The 24,151-nt window shown below is 47.4% G+C and overlaps 1 protein-coding gene across 1 annotated transcript in view; it reads right to left on the reverse strand.

Annotated features, from left to right (window-relative positions):
• LOC138246905 (ryncolin-1-like) overlaps positions 1-24,151 on the reverse strand; it is a 152,348-nt gene that overhangs the window by 17,289 nt on the left and 110,908 nt on the right. The window contains exon 3 of the mRNA XM_069201650.1: positions 1,997-2,166. Within this exon, the coding sequence (XP_069057751.1) occupies positions 1,997-2,166 (170 nt within the window). The remainder of the gene's footprint in view (positions 1-1,996; positions 2,167-24,151) is intronic.

The following is a 24,151-nucleotide window of genomic DNA, read 5'->3' on the forward strand; positions in this document are numbered from 1 at the left end:
AACGATGTTCCATATTTACAAAATGGCATTATCTTTGCCTTGCGCCACTTCGTAACCCCTTGCGCCACATTATGCCTGTGCCAAGCATAATGTATTTAGGGGCGTCCCGGCGCTAGGGGGACTGAAAAAATTGCACAAAGAAATTGAAGAGATTTCTTTTTGGCTATTTTATTGGCATTTTTAACACCTGCTAAGAGCAGGCATTAAAGGGAGGCTCCCATTATTTGCAATGGGCATCTGTGTGCTTTGCAGGATTAGCGTCAAAATGTCTGATGCTAATCCTGCAAAGCGCCAGACTAGCGTGTAAAATTATGACGCTTGTACCTCTGACACATTCCTGCCCTGACATCACGCACCCTTTGACAACCAGTTTCACTCACATACACATTCACACTTAGACACACACTCTCTCACATAGACAAACTCTCACCCACAAGTACGCACACAACATACACTTAAAAGCATTTTTACTTCCTCAGCTGCCATGGAAGGGCAAATTCCCAGCTAATTACTCTAATAGTGAATAATATATTATTATTCACTATTAGGGTAATCAAAATTGACAGAAAACAAAGAGTGAAGCACCAACTGATGTCCATTAGGACGAGCTGCCACTCTGTTCCTGACCTGAATTTGTCACCTCTGAAGACAGGGGGTCACAAAGGGCAAGTCAGGGGTCGCAGCTGGGACCCCTAGCAACCCCCAAATGGCATCCATGCCACAAACCCATTTACCCACAGTGTTCCTGGTTATTAACTCCTTTGTCTTATCAGAATTCAGCTTTATCAAATTAGCTGCTGTAAGAAATTGGCAGGGGACGGTATGTAATCCTAGGGGACTAGACAGGTGATAGGGATCTATTGGGACCTAGAGGTGCACCTGAAGGTCAAACAATGATGGGCGCAATCCATGAGGGTCCCTGCACTGACAGACGTGCCCTGGAGCCCCTGTATTGTTCATCAAGCATGCAGAGTGCTTGCACAGACATCTTACATCCTATGCTCCCTTTATTAATGCACATCAGTCCAGTTTTCCCTGCATCAGTGGGCATGCACCCTCTAATTACTGTAATGCTGAACATGCATGCTTTGATAGCTTTGCTGATGAATATATACTCTGGGATCCCTGACATAGATATGAGGGCATTCTAAGGTCCCTACACTAGTTATCATACATTTGTGGCATTGGCAGACATACCAGTGTTTAATTTGTGCCAGTGCTTTCCAGTGCTAGGCATGCCACTTAATTCTCAACACCAGCACAAACGGAGGTCCACCACATGGTGGCAATGGATGTCTATTTGAGATTATCAAAAGCACAGTGTTTAGTATATTAAACTACCTATTAAAAATGACGATTCATAGTATACAACATGATTGTTACAGCTTTGGGTGGACTTGAATAGTCGAAATAGCCACACTTGTAGAAGTGTGATGGTTAGTAGTTGTGTTTATACTGTAATTGGCAGCACTGGCAGGGGCAATGGGAGGGTGCAAGCTGCAGGGGCCACACGAGAAGTGCCCTGGCACCTTTTTGTTTTTTTACAAATTAAACACCGCATATACCGTGGGATTTCTGGCAATCATGAGCATGAAAACTGTAGTATATGTATAAACTGATGGCCATGTATCTTGCTATAATGGCACTGGTGGGCGTGCCACCACTGCACCTGTGGACAGATTGGCATGCCCCTGTGGTCCTTGACTTTGGAGGCACTGCAACAGTATCTCTGATCATCAGTGTCACTGGGCTCGAAGATATCGAAATCTAGAATTATACTTCTTCAAACCAGAATTGATGGCTTTGCAAATCTATTGACTTGGCCACTGATGCCTTACATGTTGTACAAAAACATAACTCTACAGCAGCAGCCAGTGGCAGAGAAGATGTTCAGCAGACAACTCTTCATTGTCATCTATTAGGAAAGATTGCTAGCCACACAGATCAAAAATACATTCCTTAATGTAATACAATGAACACACATAGTTCACATTACCGTCCATGGTCCTCCATCATTTGTTATGTCACAGAAGACGGGGACCGGTGCTTGCAGTCCAGCTGGGTAAATGACGTACACTCCCTCACGCTCTACTCTTGGGCGGATATCACTACAGTCCAATGGTGCATGCTCAACAAGCTTCATTTTCTTCACAATCTGCTTCCATGCTAAATGTAGGCCATAGAACAAGAGTGAAGAAAACATCATCACAACATGGCAAGGATATTCTAAGACACATCATGAAATGGCTGGAATCATGCAATTGTGTGAATGCAAGTGTAGACAATGTTTTAAACCATGGGCTTTAATGGGTTTAATGGGTTGTATTTCAAAATACTGAGGTCAATAATACAGGCCAACATTTACATTAATTCACAATATCGACTCCCAGTATATTATCAAGGTAAGCCTGACTCCCCTCAAGAATCCAAAGCCATACATGTGTCAGAGCAAGATAAGAAGGCGATTTTGCTGTAGGATCTTCTGTCATTGAAAAAGATGGTTCTTCAGTGTCTAGTTGTGGGACTTCATGAGTCCAAGGGAAAGTCATGCGGTGCTGATTCCTAACCAATGGTCAAACATAACTCATTTTTTTTCATGGAGTACCAAGGCCCAAGACTGTGATCAAGATGGATGGCTTAGTAGGAGATTAACAGCTACCAGACACAGCTAAGAACATACAGACCTTTCACCACAGGAAATCACTGGCCAAAGGCCAACATATCATTTACTTTACCATGTAAGTGCTATGATTGTGTTTGTGGTTGTATCTAGGCCCTAGAAAGTGCCATGAAGATTGAGGGTCTGATTCGCAAAGATAGTCCATACTTTTGAGTAACTTACACTTTGGAGTAAGTTTACTATTTTTTATTTAAACTGTTAGCGCAAATGTACTACAAAAGTATAACTTACATCTACACACCCTGAGGACAGCAATTTGCTTACTCTTGTGAAGGTGTGTGAATGTTCATCCCTAAACCCCTCCTTAACCCTCACTGAACCCTTCTTACTATGTCCTAATCCCATCCCCTTTTGGAATAAGTCTGCCCCTTTTAAAACCCACTTCCCTATGTGCCACCCACATTTACTATTAAAACATATACTTAACTATGCGTAGACTCTGCAGTTGGGGTGGAGAATTTGGCTCACATAGGTATAGGTAACTGCAGAGGCGTAAACTCCACACGTAGCTTGTGAATTGCATTTTGTTTGTCATTTTGTAGTACTACAAAACATACTACAGAGTGCAGTTTGTGAATCAGGTCCTTAATATTCTATCTGCATCTCTATTTGAACTTCCATATCTTCCAATTTGTAAATGAAAAGCCTAATATGTTTAAAAGACTTACAGTAACTCCAGCTTGACATTTAAATTATTGTGTAGAATCACCAGTATCACATGGTATCTGGGATCCAAACCTTCTATCATCTCTGAGATAAAAGTCTTGAATGATTACCCTCATTACCATTAAGAAGTCAAATTTTCAAAGGAAGTAACTTAATAAGCAATTAAGAGAATTTTAGAATGAGAAGAGCAGGGATGTCTGTGGGAGGCCGGCCTGGTTTGTAGTTGGTAACTTGGGTACTTACACCTTACACCCAGTCTAGCTATCCCTTATTAGTGAAATGTAGTAGTGTTCTAGCAGCTTAGGCTGATAAAGGTAGTTATAGCAGAGCAACTTAGGCTGAACTAGGAGACATGCAAAGCTCATGCAATACCACTTTTAGTTACACAGTACTTATACACAAGTAAAGACAATACTCAGTGTTACCAAAAATAAGGGTAGTTTATTTGGGTGACACAAGGCCAAAAATAACTTAGAGGAAATACTCCTTCTGGAGGTAATTATTATGCACAATATATACACTAGACACCAAACTAAGGTAAGTAACTAGACATAGGATAGTGCAAACAAAAGGAAATGCTACAGAATGCAATGGGAGAAAATAGGTCTAGGGGCAACACAAAGCATATAATAAGAAAGTGTAATGCAAATCACAAATCCCCCCCTAGACAAGTGTAGTGTGTGCAGAACCTCTGGGTGAGTAAGAATACAGTAAAGGTAAGTAAATTACCCCAACCCAGAGCCCAGAAAAGCAGGAGTAAAGTACTGCAAGTTCCCTTAGGACACACTACAAGTCGTGATTAGAGTATTGCAAGAACCAAGCAAGACTGCAAACAACAAATGGTGGATTCCTGGACCTGAAGACCTGCAAAGGAAGGAGACCAAGTCCAGAAGTCAAAAGAAGTTCCAGAAAGGACAGGAGCCCCTGCCAACTTAGAAGAGGGTGCAAAAGAAAAGTCTCTGGTTGGACGAAGACTGCAGAAATGCACCCTAGGAATATGTCAGCCGGTTCCTGCATGATGCACTGGATGTCCCACATCGTGAAGTTGGATGCAGGTGGGTTTTGACACTGGATTCCTCCAACAAGCCTTGGTTCTGGCAAAGTTGCATTTTGCATCAAGAAGGCACTATCTGGACCCAGGAGGGACCTGGGAGCCTAAACTCTGTGTGAGGAGGAAGAGAGGACTCTCAGCACTTCGTAGAGCTCTCAGAGCACCAGATAGCACCCATGGGAGTCCCAGGACATGGGGACAAAGGAAGTACAAAATGCAGTTGGTGAGGCACTACAAAGGAAGATCCCACGCCACCGGAGAACAACTCAGAGAATTGAGCGTTGCAGGATAGAGTGCTGGGGACCTCAGCCAGGCTGTGCATGAAGGAATTTTGCAAATAGTGCACAGAGGCCTCAGGAGGTGAAGAAGACATGGTGCATAGGCGTACTTTCTTTCTGGGGGAAGGGAAGGTCTTACCTCCTCCAGATTGAGCCAACAGGACCTCAGGACAGTCTGTGTTGATGGGGTCCACCCTCTGTGTTCCAACGAGCACACTCGTCGCCAGGAGAGGAGTCCAAGAGATCCAGTCACCGACTTGGAAGGTGCATGCGTGAGCAGGGGAGTGACTCCGTCACCCCACGGGAGATTTCTTCAGTCCTTCTGGTGCAGAGTGAAAACAGGGAGTCCTCAGAGCGTGCACACTGTGGAAACTGTTGCAATTGCTGGCTGGAGCTGAAGTTGCAGAGTAAACGTATCCCTTCTGGACACTTTGTTGCTGTTACAGTGGTTCCTGGAGCAGGCTGCGGTTGATCCGAGGTCAGAGGATGAAGTAGTTGCATAGGATTCCTGCCAGAAGCTTAAAAGTAGAATCTGAAGAGAACCCACAGGAGAGACCCTAAATAGCCCTGTGAGGGGGATTGGCTACCTTATCAGTAGGGGTCTCTGACGTCACCTGCTGGCACTGGCCACACAGAGCCCTCCAGAGTGCCCCCACACCTTGCAAAGCAAGATGACTGAAGTCTGGGACACACCGTGGGGTGGTGATGGACAGGGGAGTGGTCACTCCCCTTTCCTTTGTCCAGTTTCATGTCAGATCAGGGACAAGGGGTCCCTGAACCGGTGTAGACTGGTTTCTGCAAGGAGCGCACCCTCTGTGCCCTTCAAAGCATTTCCAGAGGCTGGGTGAGGCTACCCCTCCCAGCCTGTAACACCTATTTCCAAAGGGAGAGGGTGTAACACCCTGCTCCCAAAGGAAATGCTTTGTTCTACCTTCATGGGACTCAGCTGCTCAGACCCGAGCGAGGAGGGCAGAACCCTGTCTGTGACGTGGCAGCAGCTGTAGCTGCAGTGCAAGCCTCAGAGAGCTGGTTTGGCAGTACTGGGGGTCCATGCTGGAGCCCCCAGGATGCATGGAATTGGCTCTCCAATACCAGATTTGGAATGGGGGACAATTCCATGATCTTAGACACCTTATATGGACATATCCGGACTTACCATTGTGTAGCTACACATACGTATTGACTTATATGTAGTGCACACGTGTAATGGCATCCCTGCACTCACAAAGTCCCGGGAAATGGCCCTGAACTATGTGGGGGCACATTTGCTAGTGCAGGAGTGCCCTCACACTAAGTAACTTTGCACCTAACCTTCAGCAAGTGAAGTTTAGACATATAGGTGATTTATAAGTTACTTAAGTGCAGTGAAAATGGCTGTGAAATAATGTGTGCACTATTTCACGCAGGCTGCAGTGGCAGTCCTGTGAAAGGGTTTGTCTGAGTTTCTTATGGGTGTCAAAAGAAATTCTGTAGCCCATAAAGATCACCTGGAACCCCAAAGCCCTGGGTACCTAGGTACCATACACTAGGGACTTATAAGGGAGGTCCAGTGTGCCAATTGAAATTGGTAAATGAAGTCACTAGCCTATAGTGACAAATTTAAAAGCAGAGAGAGCATAAGCACTGAGGTTCTGATTAGCAGAGCCTCAGTGACACAGTTAAGCACTATACAGACACACACATTAGACCATAAACTATGAGCACTGGGGTCCTGACAAGCAGGATCCCAGTGAGACAGGCAAAAACATACTGACATACAGGTAAAAATGGGGGTAACATGCCAAGAACGATGGTACTTTCCTATAATGTCACAGTCATTAAAAAAGTTCTTTCTAACTTGCATCTGTCTTAATGCCTACGTACAGTGACAAAAACTGAAAATAAGAACCAGTTTAAACCCTCAAGTTGCCTGGATGTTCCCTCTCACTGCAATAGCTGAAAAGAAGTATTCTAATGTTTTCATGTATTTTCTTACAGAACTTGTAAAAATTATTCTATACTGACTGGGTCAGGTCTTCTTGAACTGAAAATGTCTGAAGACCCCGCTGCCCAAAAAGTTCTCAGATGATGTGGAAGTATTCAAAATGTATTTAAATTGTCGTCTTGACCTCACTCTCTACAATTTTAAGGGAAGCAGGGATGTTGAGTTGGCTTGAGCAAATAAGAGGCCGCTCTGTCTAGTTGGGAATGTTAGGTCATTCTGCGGCATTGGGTGCGGTTTATCAGGACATGTTTATGTCGCCTTGGCTCCGTTTTTGGACCAGATGATTAAATGGTTTGGCTCTTTTTTGAGAGGTTATGCTCAGGGTTCTAGGCCGGGTCCTTCTATATCCTCTCTGTGTTGCTTATAGACTGTGGGCTAAAGAAGGAATCGTCTGTGGCATGCTTTTTTATTATCTCTTTCAGACCTCTAAAGGGAGTTTCTCAGCTGTGTATGGACTTCCGTTCACACGAGGGAAAACATAGGCCCTCATTATGACCCTGGCGATCGGCGATAATATGGTGGAAAGTACTGCCAACAGGCTGGCTGTACTTTCCACCATATTATGACATTGGCGGTTTGGCTTCAGACCGCCAGTGTACCACACCGACCGCCACGGTAAAAGCCGCTGGGCTGGAGATATCAATCTCCAGCCCGGCGGCCAACACTGCACCGCCTGCGGAAAAATGACCCCACCTACCGCCATGGTTTCCGTGGCTTCCTTACCGCCATGAAAAACCATGGTGGTAGGCACTATCAGTGACAGGGAATCCCTTCCCAGTCACAGATATGGGTCTCCCCCCCTCCGGATACCCTCCATCCTTATCCTCTCCAAACCCACCCTACATTTACGCCCTTTTACACACACATACACACACCCATTCCCACATGCATCCATGCATGCATACATCCATTCACACACACATTCGCACACAATTCCATACATACACGCAGACATGCATTCACAGAACACAACATACACGCACTCACACCTCCATACATGCACACACATTCAACACGTAACACACACCTGCATACACCCACGCACAAACATTCACCCCCACCCTCACACCCACAACACCCCCCACACCCCTCCCCTGTCAGAGCACCCACTTATCTGTGTTCATGAGGTCCTCCAGCAGGAGACGGGACGGGGCACTGCTGCCAGCAGCAGTGTCCGCCAGCAGAACACCACCAGGCCTTATTATGGGTCATAATACAGCCAGCGGGGTCTACTGGCGTGGCACTGCTGCTGGCAGCAGCGCCACCTGACCGCCATCTGCCGGCATGGCCACAGCTGGATTTCTGCAATCCTTCTGGCGGAAATCCAGCTGTGGTGATAATACCGCGGACGGCTGGTAGCCACGGCAACAGTCTTTTGGTGGCCATTGCTGCAGCGGTAGGCGGTTTTTACGAACAATATCATAATGAGGGCCATACTTTTTTATCTTCGTATCAGTAGTCCTCTTGAGAATGTGCAGGAGAACTCCTCAGACTTAGATTGGTAAACTTGGTGGCCCGTAGCTTAGCACTAAAACATCTGATTAATGTTCCCGGGTTCATGAAACGTGAACACCAATCCAGGATTTCATTGCAATCCACTCAGTCTGTTTGAACAGCCAACCAGCTTAATGGCCACAGTCAAATATTTTGGTTTCCTTTGGAACTCAGATCTAAGCCTAAACGCGGAGGTTGGAGAGTTAGTAAAATATAGCCTTCTTATCCTTGAGAGCGTCACCTAGAGGTGTTAGGTTCTCTTCTTAATGCCAAATTGAACTCCTATAATCTATAAGGTGGCAGCACAGCTGGCACAACTGCTGAAGAGTCAAAATAAAGGAGTTAAGTGGATCATTTTCTTTAAGAAATGGGACTCTGTTGCTGAGTTTCATCACATCTTACATTGTCCCCTTATAAAGTGTAATGTTTTGATCACGTTTCTGACACTGGGGTTTGAATGACAATATGGGCTAAATTCATGTTACTTAGCTGACATGATGATCTTATATAAGTCCTTCTGAGTCCTGTGTTCAACTAACCAATTTCAGCTGTTGCCCTGCCTGCAACTGATGTTCTTCCCATGGGGTAAGAGATTTGTTGTGCATGGTCCCAAATAATAGAACTCCATTGCTGTTCATATTCTCCAGTCATAATCTTTCCCTCTTTTTAGGAGCCTAGTGAAGGTGGCTACTCTGCTTATTATGGATGACCCTTCCCAGTGTGTATATTTAATATTCCTAATTTCCTTTTTCTGTTGGGGTGCATAGATGTGGTCTTGTTTCCTGATTGTGAAAGAAAAATAAATATTGGAAAAATACAAATAAATTGATCCAGTAGGTGTATAAAAGTATATGTGTCCTCCGAATGTAAATCGTAAACAAAATAATCCTGCTAGGTGACGACCTGCTACTGCCCAATAACTCGAGGAATAGGCTTTACAGAACTGCTAACACAGTAGGCTCTACACAGTTCTCTGTGGTCAGTGCAGAGTTTTCAACTTGCATGGCGCCACCGTATGTCACACAATATCCCCTCTCCACGCATGGTTAACAGATGAAGAGCGCCAGTCATACAGTGAACCCCAAGGCCCAGATTTATGAAACTTTCACACAATGTAGCAAGAGACCTTGCAGTGCCTCGTTGCATGAAAGGGCAGGAATGCACCATATTTAACGTCATACACCATGGTGCAAGGGTGCCTTCAATGTAGGCAGGATTGTTTTTTTCAGAAAGGGACACTCCTGCTCAAAAACAATCTTGGGAGGTTTTTTCCTCTTTCTGTTTGTGGTGCAGATACAGCAAACGTAGAAAAAGGAGAAATAAACCTATTTCTCCTTCCTATGCTTCCCCTGGGAAGACATAGCATTATGAGGCATTCCCGGGTCTACAACTCATGGCAAATCTTGGGATGCGCCATAATCGATTGGCAGATGCCTGGGAACTCTTCGTTCCACTCATGGAATGTCTCCTGCTTTGCGTTACTCCAAATTTACCAAGCATCGCAGAGTGACACAAGGTGGCCTTGTGTTGCTTGGTAAATCTGACTTTAGTGCTGCTTTGCCCTTGGGTTACCTTGAGTGACGCAAGGGCAATTCAGCATCATCATAAATATGGCCCAAAGTGAGCTGGAAATCCGCTCTAAAAGAGGGTGCCCTTACAGATTTCACAACACCCTCCAAAAATACATAAGAGGTAGCTTCAGAAACTTTTTTCGTTTTTTGACCAGAGTTGCAGTGACCAACACTTATTCCAGGCCCTGCCCCCTCCTATGTTCCTTCACATTAGCTCGGGCTATAAGAGCCTGAAAACCCCGTCCAAGTCTCCAGGCCACACCCCACTCATGGCACACCGCCTTACTGACATAGTGGGAAATGTTTCCAAATTGGTGGGTCTTTGGGTGGATGAACCTAGTGTAGCCCCTTATTCATCCTCACAGATCTAATTAGAGGAATAAGAGGACAGATGGTTATTCACTGACCACATAGTAACATGCATTTCCATTTCTAAAACTGCCTCTAATGTCTTTCATTACTGCGACCTTGTCACATTTCTCGCAATTTCATTCATTCTGCAGAGACAGATAGGAACTTGCAACACCAGTGAGCTTTCTTACAAGTGCTTTATTTTATCATGGTGCAAACGTTCAGCAGTTCGCCATTTTCCTTTTTACTCTAAATTTCAGATATAGTGAATACCACAAAAGTCCAGTGATGTAGTGAAAACAAGTACAACTCCCTTGTCTACTTCCCAAGATCTCTGTATAGTCTGTTCCACCGTTTTAGTATCTAGTGCCATTTTTATACACTTTTCATCCACAATGAACTCTCCCCTCTTATCCTCAATTATATGAAATCTTAGCTAAAATGAGAGCATCTTGAAAATAGCTGTAAAGCTCAGCGTAGGCTCAAAGTACTTATGGCCTGTCTTGGAAAGATATTGCAGCAGAGGGGACTATCGGGCTCATCTACAAGCCCCTTGCATCGCCGTAGCATCATTTATTTTTATGCTACAGCAGAGCAAAACAGTCCCTCACCCTGCACCGTATTTACAAACTGGTGCAATGTCACCATTGCTACAGTTTGTAAACTCTTGCACCAAATTAAACCTGCAGCAGGTATAATGTATGCAAGGGAGGCATTCCCCCACATGGAGGTCCAAAAAATGGTGCAATGAAATCTGCAATCTCAGATCACCTCGACTCCAAATTCATGTTGACCCTGGGTAGAAATGATGGATGCTAGTTAGGTTCTTTTGTTCTTTGAGTACCTTGAGCTAGTTTGATTCTGAAAATATGGAACACAGGGTGACTCTTTCATTGTTCTGGTAAATTAAGTTGGACTGCTTAAGAACCTATCAACTTGATAATGGGAAAAGAACCTAGAAAAAGGGAAGAAAACTTGGGATGTGATCCCAGTATCACAAGTGTTCTTTTGATAACCAAATTATTGGATTTACTGTCTTGATTGGTGCTGATACTATATTTCTGTCAGCAATCCTCTTTATAAGGTCTTGCCTTAAAAGATTTTAGTCTACAGACTTATGTGTGCAAGAGTAGGGTTGTAATAAAAGTGTTACAAAAGGTACCTTATCCACAGAAAAATCAAAGGGCCATACTCAAGGATGGAAACTATAGCCCTCATTAAGACATTGGTGGTAAGTCCCGCTTACTGCCGCAGTGACGGCTGTCAACATACCGTCGCAGAGGCGAACAGCCGTTCACCATATTATGACACTCACACACTAAACCAACAGAATACTGCCACAAACACATATCTGCCGGACCAAAGGTTAGTGGTAAACTGTCGGTATGAACACCCAAACTGTTACATCAACAAAACAACCCCCTCCACATTATGACCCACGAATCACCACTGTGGACATTCAACAGCGGTGAACCATTGGCGGTACACACGGCAGGTCAGAATGGCCACCCAAATATATAACAACACTACATTGGCCAAAACTAAAATCACAAACCTGACACTAATACACATTCCAAATCCACCCACCCACCCACAGCACTATAAAACACACACCCACATTACCCACAACCCTTTATGAACATGAAAAAAAGCCAAGAGACAGCTGCACAAATCAGAGATACAACTGCACACACATCACAAACACCCATCCATCCGTCATGCCCCCCACAACCCACCACATTACTCAACACCCACTGCACAACACGCACCACACAATACCCATGTCCCCACAAAGGCACCCCCGTTTCACAGATGATGAGTTGCGGGTCATGGTGGAGGAAATAGTCAGGGTAGGGCCACAGCTGTTTGGAACACGGGTACAGCAAATATCCACTGTCAGGAAGATGGAGCTATGGCGGAGAATCGCGGTCAGGGTAAATGCCGTGGGACAGCATCCAAGAACAAGGGACGACATCAGGGAGAGGTGGAAAGACCTACGGGGAAGGTACATTCCATGGCAGCAAGGCACCAGCTCACCAACCAGAGAACTGGCAGTGGACCCCCACCTCCTTCCACACAGCTGAGAGCATGGGAGGGGCAAGTCTTGGCAATACTGCATCCTGAGGGACTCACTGGAGTTGCTAGAGGACTGGACACTGGTGAGTCAATATTTACTACGTATCCCCTCACATACCTGCATGCCACCACCACCCCTCACCCTGACACCCATCACTCCACTCCATCCCATACAGTGCACCACCACAATTTACTAACCTGAATGCCAAGCCCTGCATGCCATACCCTCTGCATGAACATCCCTCCCAGTCCTGCATGTACACCCACCACCAATGCATTCACAGCATGGAGAACTAACAATCCCACAAGACATCACCATACACAAACAAAGGTGGCAGGGCAACAGCAACGACATAGAGGAAGCTAGGGATGTAGAAAATGTCACAGACATGTAGCATAATACACCACTTGCGTCCCCACAGGTACCCGGGCCAATCTCAGTGGCAAAGAGGTGCCACGGCTAGCCAGTCCCCCATCAGAAGATGCCCCCAGTGATGACAGTAACTCTGGACTTCTGAATCTGATGAATGTCCTGGCCCATCAGGGACCACTGGTCAGTCGGCTACCCCAGCCCACACCCACTCCACCACAGAGCCTCCCCCCTCGGTATCCAACACCACAGCAGCCACCCAACGTCCCCACACCTCTGTCCCCAGTACACGTCAATCAGCAGTGTGCCCACCTGTACAGGGACCCCAGTCCACACCTCACAGCCAAGACAATTAGGGTCCTGGGGTCAGTGGCAGTAGGAACACCATTTAGGGGACACAGGGGGACAGGGACACATGGAGGACAGCTGTGCGCCTGGGGGAGGACAGGCATAGGGAACCGACTGCCCAGGAAGCACTCACCAATGTCCTGGGGGCTTACCAACAATCCCAGGGCAAGATGGGTCAGATGTTAAACATCATGCATGTGAACCAGCAGCTGTAGGAGGAACACCCCAGGAGATCAGGAAAGATTTGTAGGCCCTCAACACCACCATGGTCTCCATAGCAAGGGTGCTGGGTGATATGGCCAACATCATGAGGGACTACACAGCACACCAGCGGGTCTCTTCCACTAGCCAGTCAACTGAACAGCCCTCCACATCTGCTGCAGCTAGTGGACAAGTAGACCTGCCACAGGACCCACTGACCACCAGCACCCCTCTCCCTGCAGAAGGTGAACCACCCCCCAAATGTTCCCTGTGACCCAGACAGATGCCAGAGACACCTGTCAAGACCAAGACCACCACCAGGAAATGAGACCCTCCTGAATGTCCCCCTTGTGTTCCACTCTTTCACCTTGTCCACTTTGACCTTCCATTGCTCCCCTTCCTATGGCCCCTTGGACACTGGACCTGTGCTGCAAACAGACTGGACCAATACCCTGGACTTACCTCTACCATCACCCCAATCCATTGCACTATTCCTTCTATATTTTTCTCTACAATAAACACCCTTGAACAAAACTTGAGTGATGGTACTTTATGTGATGAAAATGTTCAATTTCATCTTGTGCAATTGTCCTGAACTTTGTGATTGCATACAAATAATAGCCTGTAACTGTCTGCAGTCATCACATCAGTACACAGTTGTATTCACACTAACATCTGCAAAATGAGAAGGCATACATGACAGTCAGTTTAGATGGTAAGGCAGTGACTGCCACCATGCTACAGCCACACTGAAAAGATAAATAATCAGAGGATTGGTCCTACCTGTGTGCTATTGGAAGTACTGCATTATGACTGATGTCCTGTTGTTCACATCCTCATCCTCTGCCTCCTCATCCTCCCTGTCCTGAGGGTCCACTGCTGCGACAGGAGCATTTTCACCCTCCTCCTGAAGATAGGGCACATGTTGTCCGATGGCCAGGTTGCACAACATGTAGCATACAACAACTATCTGGCAGACCTTCTCAGGGGAGTAGCAGAGGGATCCACCTGTCAGATGAAGGCATCTGAACCTGGCCTTCAGCAGGTCGAAGGTCCTCTCAATTATTCTCCTGGTTCACCCATGAGCATCATTATATTTATTCTCAGCCCCTGTCCTGGCATTGCTTACAGGGTTCAAGAGTCACAACAGGTTTGGGTAGCCAGAGTACCTGCAAGAATTGAGGAACAAACATTAGCCTTGCACAATGGTATGGGGGATGATTCCTGAAGGCATACACTGACATGCATTGGGTGGGGACTCAGGCTCACCTATTAGCCACACCCTGTGCCTTTGTAGTTGTGCCATCACATTTGTGATGCTGCTATTCCTCAAAACGAAGGCGTCATGCACCTACCCATGATACTTAGCAGTGACGTGGTAGATGTACTGGTCAGCCAGGCACACTATTTGCACATTGAGTGAGTGGAAACTCTTCTGATTCCTGAACACCTGTTCATTGTGCCGGGGAGGGGACAAATGCTATATGTGTTCCGTCAATGGCCCCAGTAATATTTGGAATATATCCCATTGCATAAAATCCGGCCTTCACAGTGGCAAATCTTCTACTTGAGGGAAAGTGATGTAGCTGCACATGTGTTTGAGTAAGGCAGACAAAACCCTTGCCAGCATTATTGAGAACACTGGCTGTGACATTCCTGCTGCCAAGCCCACTGACACTTGGAAAGAGCTAGTTGCCATGAAATGGAGCACAGATTGAGCCTGCACAAAAGGGGGGATCCTAGTGGGATGACGGATAGCAGATAAGAGATCAGACTCCAATTGAACACACTCCTCTGTGATTGTGGCCCTTTCCAGTCTATAGGTGAGTATTATGTGCCTGTTCTCCAGTGTAGTCAAGTCCACAAGGGGTCTGTACACAGGGGCTTGTCGCCTCTTCCTATTCCTCTGCAGTGATAGGTACCTAATGGAAACAAGATTGAGAAGGGAGTGGCAAACTGAAAAATTGAACCACCACCTCAGTGTAAATTGAGCTTGTATGTAATTGGACTATGTAAATGGCAATGTATGTACAATTGACAGCAATAACGCAATTTTCAATTTCAGAATGTTGCCCAGCACCATACAATGGCGTATGTAGAGACAGGTGGAAGTGATGTAACTCTGTGCCGGCGTTGGGCGTCATGGTGGAAGGTGGTCTTGCACCTCTGTGCTATTAATCAATGGGGTTCATTGGGCTCTATGGAGTACAGTGTCCAATGAGGATCACCGGCAGCGGTGACGGTGTACACTGCCGTGGACGTGGACGCCATTTTCTGTCTATGACCTCACTTGATTCCTGACTTTCCAGAGCACAACACATCCACTGCATGGGCTGCTGTAACCTGAGTCTGGAACCTGCCATGGCCCATGTGACCGGGGGAAGGGCCCCTGCCTTTACTTCAGAGAAGTTGAAGCACCTGGTGGAGGGGGTCCTACCCCTGTATGAACAGCTTTATGGGCCTCCAGACCAACAGGTGAGTACAACAAGGGGACGATGCGTGCAGCAAGGTTGCATGGAGATGTGTGTGTGCTGGCAGTGTGTAATTTGGGTTGGGGTATGGCTGGTGGTAGTGTACATGCAGGGCTCCAGGTGATGTGTGTGCCATTTGAGGGGAAACGGTATTTGTGGGGCATATGAGTGACAGGCTGGATTGTATGGTTAATGGCGTCCTCCTATCTGTATTTGCTCTGCAGGTCAGTACCATCGCCAATGACGTGCGGACCCTGGGGGTCTATAGCAGGCGGAGCACCCACTGCAGGAAAAGGTGGGAGGACCTGAGACGCTGGGCCCGGAAGACTGCAGAGGCCCAGCTGGGGATGGCCTCCCAGCGAGGGAGGGTTGCCAGTCAGAACCTGACCCCCCTGATGGCCTGCATACTGGCGGTGGCATACCCAGAGCTGGATGGGAGCTTGAGGACAGCACAGCAGCCACAAGGGGGTGAGTACAGTGTGTGTAACAACCATCTTTGTTGCCTGATATGGGATCAAGGCAGTGGGTTTCAGTTAGTGGGTGCACCTTAATGCCAGCTCAGACATTGCTGCGTGATCCAGCTCAGGGTAAATAAGCGAATGGCAAAATATTGTTAACTAGCTAGGTGGCATTCCATGTCAGACAGGGCTCGGGAGGTCCCAGGAGGGGTGCAGATGGCGTGGTTGGCTCTCATCTTGCTGTGGTACCTAGCTAATGGAATGCCAGTGTGGTGCAAGGTGCTCAATCTTGATCCCTGTGTGTGATGGTAATGTGTATGCCATCTTGTGGTGTTGGTGCTGTAATTGATCCAGTGTTCCCTTTCTCTCTCTCCCTATTTTCTTCTGTCATCCTGTCCATGTGTGCATTAGCATCATCTGGCGGAGGAGCAGGGGCACTGGCTACTGAGGGAGCTGCAGCCCAAGGGACCCAAGAGGCAGAGTCCACCGATGCCAGGTAGACCAGTGGGACGGACAGCAAGGGGCGCACCACAGCAGGGACAGGAGGTGACAAAACTGACTCTGATTCCTCCTCCGATGGAAGCTCCCTGGTGGTGGCGGGCACCTATGGAACCACCCCAGCTACAGGTACAGACGCCACCCCCGTACCAGCACCGCCCTCTCAGAAACCCCCTCTGAGTTGCCCATGCCTTCTCACCCAAGAGGGTGGGCATCTCCTTTGCCACAGGCATCTCAGGCCCTGCCCCAGTGAGCCTAGCTGCCCTCAGTGAGGAGGCTATTGACCTCCTACATCTCTGTAGGGCAGTTAACCATAGTGAATGCCATCCAGGGGCTGGCATCCCAGATTCAGCAATGCCTACCTGGAGGGCATCCACAGTGGGTTGGCAGCCCTACAGATGTAGTTTCAGGCTCTGGCCTCTTCTCTGATGGCAGCCAGTGTCCCTAGTCCTACCATCCCCCTCCAACTACCACTTCCCAGTCCCAGTCTCCTCAATCCCAACCCATCCCATGCACACATGCAGACAAGCATGCACTCAAAACATCACACAAGAGTGGCACAGACAAACACAGGAAGCACACTTCAAACCACAAGCACTCACTCAAACAACAGACAGTTGCACACACAATATCCACTGCCTCCACTGTCTCTTCCTCCTCATCCTCCTCCCTCACAGTCACATCCGCACTCACACCTGCATGTACTGCATCAACAGCCACTAGCAATATCACCACCTTATGCAGCACACACACCTCACTTGCAGACACCTCCACAATATCCATCCACACATCCTGTTTGTCCTCTCCCACCCTGTCTGCCCCCCTCCTAAGAGACACAAACGATTCCACTCTGACACCCAACAGCCATCCACCTCACACATGCACTGTCCAGGCACCTGCACCCAGGTCCAGCAGACGTACACCCCCTACAGCCACTCCCTCTACCTCCACTCCCATCCCTCCTCTCACATCCCGCCCCAACGTCCCTAAGAAGCTTTTCCTTGCCCAACTTGACTTCTTCCCTCCCCCTTCAACCTCCCGTCCTGTCCGTAAGATCAGGGTCCCAACGACCCAGGCCAGCACCTCAGCCAAACAGTCTGCCACTGCTCCCACCAAAAAATCGGCTGCTGGCACAATGGGGCCCCTGAGTTTGACATCAGCCACTCCTAGTAAGTGCACACCTCTGCCTCAGAAAGGGAGGATTAGGGTGGCAAAACCCAAGGGACAGAGGACGGGGTCAGTGGAGGCACCTCCTAGACCTGAAGGCAAGGACACCAGTCACATGTCAACGGCCAAGGGGGCTTGTCACAAGAGGGAAGACATGGATCCCCCTCCACCACCAAAGAAAGCCAAGCAGACCCCCACCAGCAGTGGGCAAGGAGCCCTTTCCAACAGCAGAGGCACCCAAGGAGCCCCCTCCACCACCAGAAGGCAAGGAGCCCTCTCCACCAGCAGAGGCACCCAAGGAGCCCCCTCCACAAACTGAGGGCATGTAGCCCATCCTCCAGAGACTGTTGGGACAAGGAGCCTCCTCCAGAACCAGTGGGCATGTTACCCACTCCAGAGACTGTGGCATTTCACTCCCCTCCAGAGACTGTTGGGCAAGTAACCCCCTCCAGAGCCAGTGGGCATGTTACCCACATCAGCTGAGGTGCCCCCCCAACACCCCTCCCCCCTGAGGTGCCTGCCCATTTCCAACATGATGCCCCTGAACAGTGGAGTCTGGATTATGTCAGGAGTCAAGTTGGGCCTTGGACTGTGCCCTGTGGCCATGTGCCCGTTTAGTACTTTGGACTGGCCATTGGCCCAATCTGGACATTGACGCCTGCATTTACATTTCATGTTTCATTATGATGGCTGTTGGCAGCAACTTACAGTGTTCGTACATCAGAATTCTTGTCCTTGCATTATTTTCACGTGGGTCATGTGACATTTGTTTTACTCTGCAGCTGGCTCTGTGTATGGTGGGTGTGTGAATGGTGTGTGTTGTGCGTGCGTGTGTGCCACTCTCCTTTTCCTTTTTCCCTCCCTTGTGTGCTAGGTGGCTCTACTCACTGTTGTCATCTTGGTCAGCATTGGTGTTCTAGGCCGGCCATGGCGTGGTAGAGCATCGGGAAGACTTGGAGTTCAGGATCCATGGCGGTGGCGGAGTCCTCTGTGTCCCTGATGGTGAGTCTTTCATTTTCTGTACTGTGTTTCAGCCAGGCTTTTAATGGCGTTGGTACCACCCCAGAAATCCTGGTGGTTTGCTATGTCATAATATGGTGGGTGGTACCTTGACTTCCGGCTAGCTGTTGATGGCTAACGCTGTGGTCCGTGGCCTATATATACAGAAGAATGAGGAGAACCTAAGGGAGCTATGCAATGAGTTGTTCTATGCAAACTCCGCTAAAGGTACCCAAAAATACAAATCTTCTTAATGTCCAACTGTAAAACACCTCAATTCAGCTCTATGTTCTGATTGAGTGTGTCGGTCTGCCAATCTATCTGGGGGTGATAGTTGGTGGATTTCAAGTTTACTATCCCCAGGTGTTTTAACAGAGAGTTCCAAAAAATGGAAATAAACTGTGTTTCTTTATCAGTTACGCTAACCTTGGGTAATCCATGGAGCCTGATCACCTTTTATAGAAAATGTTTAGCCAGTGCTACTGCTGGGGTAGTTAGTCAGTGGAACCATATGGGCTAGTTTGGGATAATCTCCTATAATAACCCAGAGTAGTGTGTAAGCCCCATGGCTTTCTTTATAGCGGTTTTATGTTTGGCAAAAATGTCTTTACATAGGCCACTACCGTGTTTTGGCTACCACTTCTTGAGTTCTTGAGTTCTTAATACTCAGGGATGTTCTCTCCAAGGGGGAGTCATGAAAATCTTGTAGGACTTTCTGTTGACATTTTTCCTTGGGACAAAAGGCAATCATCACAGAACAATAACTTGTAAACTTTCTTAAGTGCTTTGTTTGTCAAAACCAAATGTTTTGCTCTAATTCCTGCTGTTTGAGTCTTCTTTCTTCAAATGATGATTCTTTCATTAATGATAGTTCTGTTTGTAGATCAACGATCGTAGAAGGGTCTTCTACTTGATTATCTTTCTCTGTGCTTTGCCTGGAAAGGGCATCAGTTGACAATCTGATTGATAAGTGTTATTATATCAAAACTTCAGAAGAAAATGGACCACCTGGCTTGTCTGGGATTAGCACACTTCAATCCCATACAGAACTGAGGTTTTAGTGACCAGTCCAAACATTGCTTCTAGGTATAGAGCCCTCCAACTACAGCCTCCAATGTGTGAATGCCTTTTAAATCACTAATCATTCACAATCACATATGGTGCAGTTTTTCACAGGAGCTGGCAGGGTATGCGAAAAATACACCACTGATTGAAGGTCTTCCGTTTCCAAATATTTCTAAGACACTATTGCTCCCATTGCGAAAGAAGAGGCATCAGCATGAACACAAAAAAGTTGGGTGCAGTGTGATGCCTCAAAATCCAGGCTGTAAGTAATGCCGATTTTGAGGTCTGAAAGACTTCTTTTAGTTTACGCCTCCACTTGAAAAGCTGACCCCTTTGCATATCCCTGTAATGGGCTTGCTGATCTAGGAGAAAGTTTCTATAAAGTGTCTATAGAAAGTAGCAGAGCCTAATACCTTTTGTATTTGTTTCACAGACATAGGAGGGTCGCATTCTTTAACATCATTGACCTTGTCTGAGCCCAGTTGAATTCAATGATCTGAAATTATCAATCCAAAAGGGCAACTGATTTGTCTCGAAGTTGCATTTCTCATCCTTTCCATATATGGAGCATTTACCCAGTATCTGTGGGACTTCTTGCCAATGTTTTTAATGTTCTTCTAGATTTGACGAGAAGACTAGGATATCACCTAGCTTGATAATTACAAAGCTGTCTCGAATATCTTTTGTGAAATGATGGCAGGCAGACAGAGCATTGTAAAGGCCAAAAGGCATTATAAGGTATTCATAATGCCCATATTTGGTTTTAAATGCAGTTTTGCACTCATTCCCCTCTTTGATACGAACCAAGTTATATGCTCCTCGAAGGTCAAATTTAAAGAAAATGTTGGCAGACTTTACTTGGTCCAATAAGATGGAAATGTGGGGAAAAGGTATTTGCTCCTTTCCTATTGTATATATGTGCCTAGTCTTGAAAAGCATACAGGATCAAGACTTCACCCAGCTGTTCGTGTCCTGCAAAGCAAGTCAAAAGTTGCTTCAACTAAGCTGTGGATCTTATCCAACACTGTTTTTATTGTGATGAGAACTCATCACAGGATATTCATTTTGGTAGTTGATTTCAGGGTTATGTGAGGATACCGTTTATCGTCAAACAGCAGGTAGAGTCTTTTGAATGAAGGCAGTGTGTTGTTTGTCACAGAGTTCCTGATACATAAAATTGCCAGAGCCTCCACAGTCCATAAGGGTGTGGTCAAAACGGGACCACTCAGCGTGGTAATGCTGAGCTTCACATTGAAAAGTGACCCTTTAATAGTACATTCTTTTTTACAGGCGAGTCTTGTCAAGGAGTCTTCTCTAACCTATTAGTTTCTCTGCAGCAAAGGGCAGAATTCTTACAAAATATCTACCCTGGCCATGACATAAGCAAACTCTTTCTTTCTACGCTCTCTTTCTCCCACACTCCGGGCCCCTGTTTAGAGCCAACCCACACAGGTTCTTCACTCCGTCTTTCCATGTTGGGTGTGTGTAGGAAAGAACCATCTTGCCAGGCATGTTACCCCCATATTTCACTGTATATATGTTGTTTTAGTGTATGTGTCACTAGGACCCTGCCAGCCAGGGCCCCAGTGCTCATAAGTGGGCCCTGTATTTGTGTTCCCTGTGTGATGACTAACTGTCTCACTGAGGCTCTGCTAACCAGAACCTAAGTGATTATGCTCTCTCTGCTTTCTAAATTGTCACTAACAGGCTAGTGACCAATTTCACCAATTCACATTGGCATACTGGAACACCCTTATAATTCCCTAGATTATAGTACTGAGGTACCCAGGGTATTGGGGTTCCAGGAGATCCCTATGGGCTGCAGCATTTCTTTTGCCACCCATAGGGAGCTCTGACAATTCTTACACAGGCCTGCCACTGCAGCCTGAGTGAAATAACGTCCACGTTATTTCACAGCCATTTACAACTGCACTTAAGTAACTTATAAGTCACCTATATGTCTAACCATTACCTGGTAAAGGTTGGGTGCTAAGTTACTTATTCTGGCATTGGGGAGACAATTCCATGATCCCCCGAGTCTCTAGCACAGACCCGGGTACTGCCAAACTACCTTTCCCAGGTTTTCACTGCAGCTGCTGCTCCTGCCAACCCCTCAGTCAGGTTTCTGCCCTCCTGGGGTCCAGCCAGGCCTGGCCCAGGAAGGCAGAACAAAGGACTTCCTCAGAGAGAGGGTGTTACACCCTCTCCCTTTGGAAAAAGGTGTCAGGGCTGGGGAGGAGTAGCCTCCCCCAGCCTCTGGAAATGCTTTGATGGGCACTGATGGTGCCCATCTCTGCATAAGCCAGTCTACACCAGTTCAGGGATCCCCCAGCCCTGCTCTGGCACGAAACTGGACAAAGGAAAGGGGAGTGACCACTCCCTTGATCTGCATCTCCCAGGGGAGGTGCCCAGAGCTCCTCCAGTGTGCTCCAGACCTCTGCCATCTTGGAAACAGAGGTGCTGCTGGCACACTGGACTGCTCTGAGTGGCCAGTGCCAGCAGGTGATGTCAGAGACTCCTTCTGATAGGATCTTACCTGTGTTGCTAGCCTATCCTCCTTCCTAGGTAGCCAAACCTCCTTTTCTGGCTATTTATTGTCTCTGCTTTGGGGAATTCTTTAGATAACGAATGCAAAAGCTCATCAGAGTTCCTCTGCATCTCTCTCTTCACCTTCTGCCAAAGGATCAACCGCTGACTGCTCAGGACGCCTGCAAAACCGCAACAAAGTAGCAAAGACGACTACTGCAACCTTGTATCGCTGATCCTGCCGCTTTCTCGCCTGTTTCCTGGTGGTGCATGCTCTGGGGGTAGCCTGCCTCCTTCTTGCACCAGGAGCTCTGAAGAAATCTCCCGTGGGTCGACGGAATCTTCCCCCTGCAACCGCAGGCAACAAAGGACTGCATCACCGGTCCTCTGGTTCCCCTCTCAGCGCGACGAGCGTGGTCCCTGGAACTCAGCAACTCTGTCCAAGTGACTCCCACAGTGCAGTGACTCTTCAGTCCAAGTTTGGTGGAGGTAAGTCCTTGCCTCCCCACTCTAGACTGCATTGCTGGGTACCGCGTGATTTGCAGCTGCTCCGGCTCCTGTGCACTCTTCCAGGATTTCCTTCGTGCACAGCCAAGCCTGGGTCCCCGGCACTCTAACCTGCAGTGCACAACCTCCTGAGTTGTCCTCAGGCGTTGTGGGACTCCCTTTTGTGTCTTCGGGTGTCCATTGGTGTGACAATTCCAGGATCTTAGACATGTTACATGGCCATGCTCAGAGTTACCATTGTGACGCTATACATAGATAGTGACCTATATATAGTGCACATGTGAAATGGTGTCCCCGCACTCACAAAGGAGGTTTGGCTACCATATTCCACTTTTGGAGTATATGGTTTGTGTTGCCCCTATACCTATGTGATCCTATTGCAATCTACTGTAACTTTACATTGCTTGCATTACTTCCTTTTGCTATTACTGCATATTTTTGGTATTGTGTACATATATCTTGTGTATATTTGGCATCCTCATACTGAGGGTACTCACTGAGATACTTTTGGCATATTGTCATAAAAATAAAGTACCTTTATTTTTAGTATATCTGTTTATTGTGTTTTCTTATGATATTGTGCATATGACACCAGTGGTATAGTAGGAGCGGCAGGATCAGCGATACAAGGTTGCATTAGTCATCGTTGCTACTTTGTTGCGCTTTTGCAGGCGTCCTGAGCAGTCAGCGGTCGATCCTTTGGCAGAAGGTGAAGAGAGAGATGCAGAGGAACTCTGATGAGCTCTTGCATTTGTTATCTAAAGAATTCCCCAAAGCAGAGACCCTAAATAGCCAGAAAAGGAGGTTTGGCTACCTAGGAAAGAGGATAGGCTAGCAACACAGGTAAGAGCCTATCAGAAGGAGTCTCTGACGTCGCCTGATGGCACTGGCCACTCAGAGCAGTCCGGTGTGCCAGCAGCACCTCTGTTTCCAAGATGGCAGAGGTCTGGAGCACACTGGAGGAGCTCTGGGCACCTCCCCTGGGAGGTGCAGGTCAGGGGATTGGTCACTCCCCTTTCCTTTGTCCAGTTTCGTGCCAGAGCAGGGCTGGGGGATCCCTGAACCGGTGTAGACTGGCTAATGCAGAGATGGGCACCATCTGTGCATCAAAGCATTTCCAGAGGCTGGGGGAGGCTACTCCTCCCCAGCCCTGACACCTTTTTCCAAAGGGAGGGGGTGTAACACCCTCTCTCTGAGGAAGTCCTTTGTTCTGCCTTCCTGGGCCAGGCCTGGCTGGACCCCAGGAGGGCAGAAACCTGTCTGAGGGGTTGGCAGCAGCAGCAGCTGCAGTGAAACCCCGTGAAAGGTAGTTTGGCAGTACCGGGGTCTGTGCTAGAGACTCGGGGGATCATGGAATCCATTGGTGTGACAATTCCAGGATCTTAGACAT

Source organism: Pleurodeles waltl, chromosome 7, assembly GCF_031143425.1.
Source record: "Pleurodeles waltl isolate 20211129_DDA chromosome 7, aPleWal1.hap1.20221129, whole genome shotgun sequence".
NCBI classification, from domain to species: Eukaryota; Metazoa; Chordata; class Amphibia; order Caudata; family Salamandridae; genus Pleurodeles; species Pleurodeles waltl.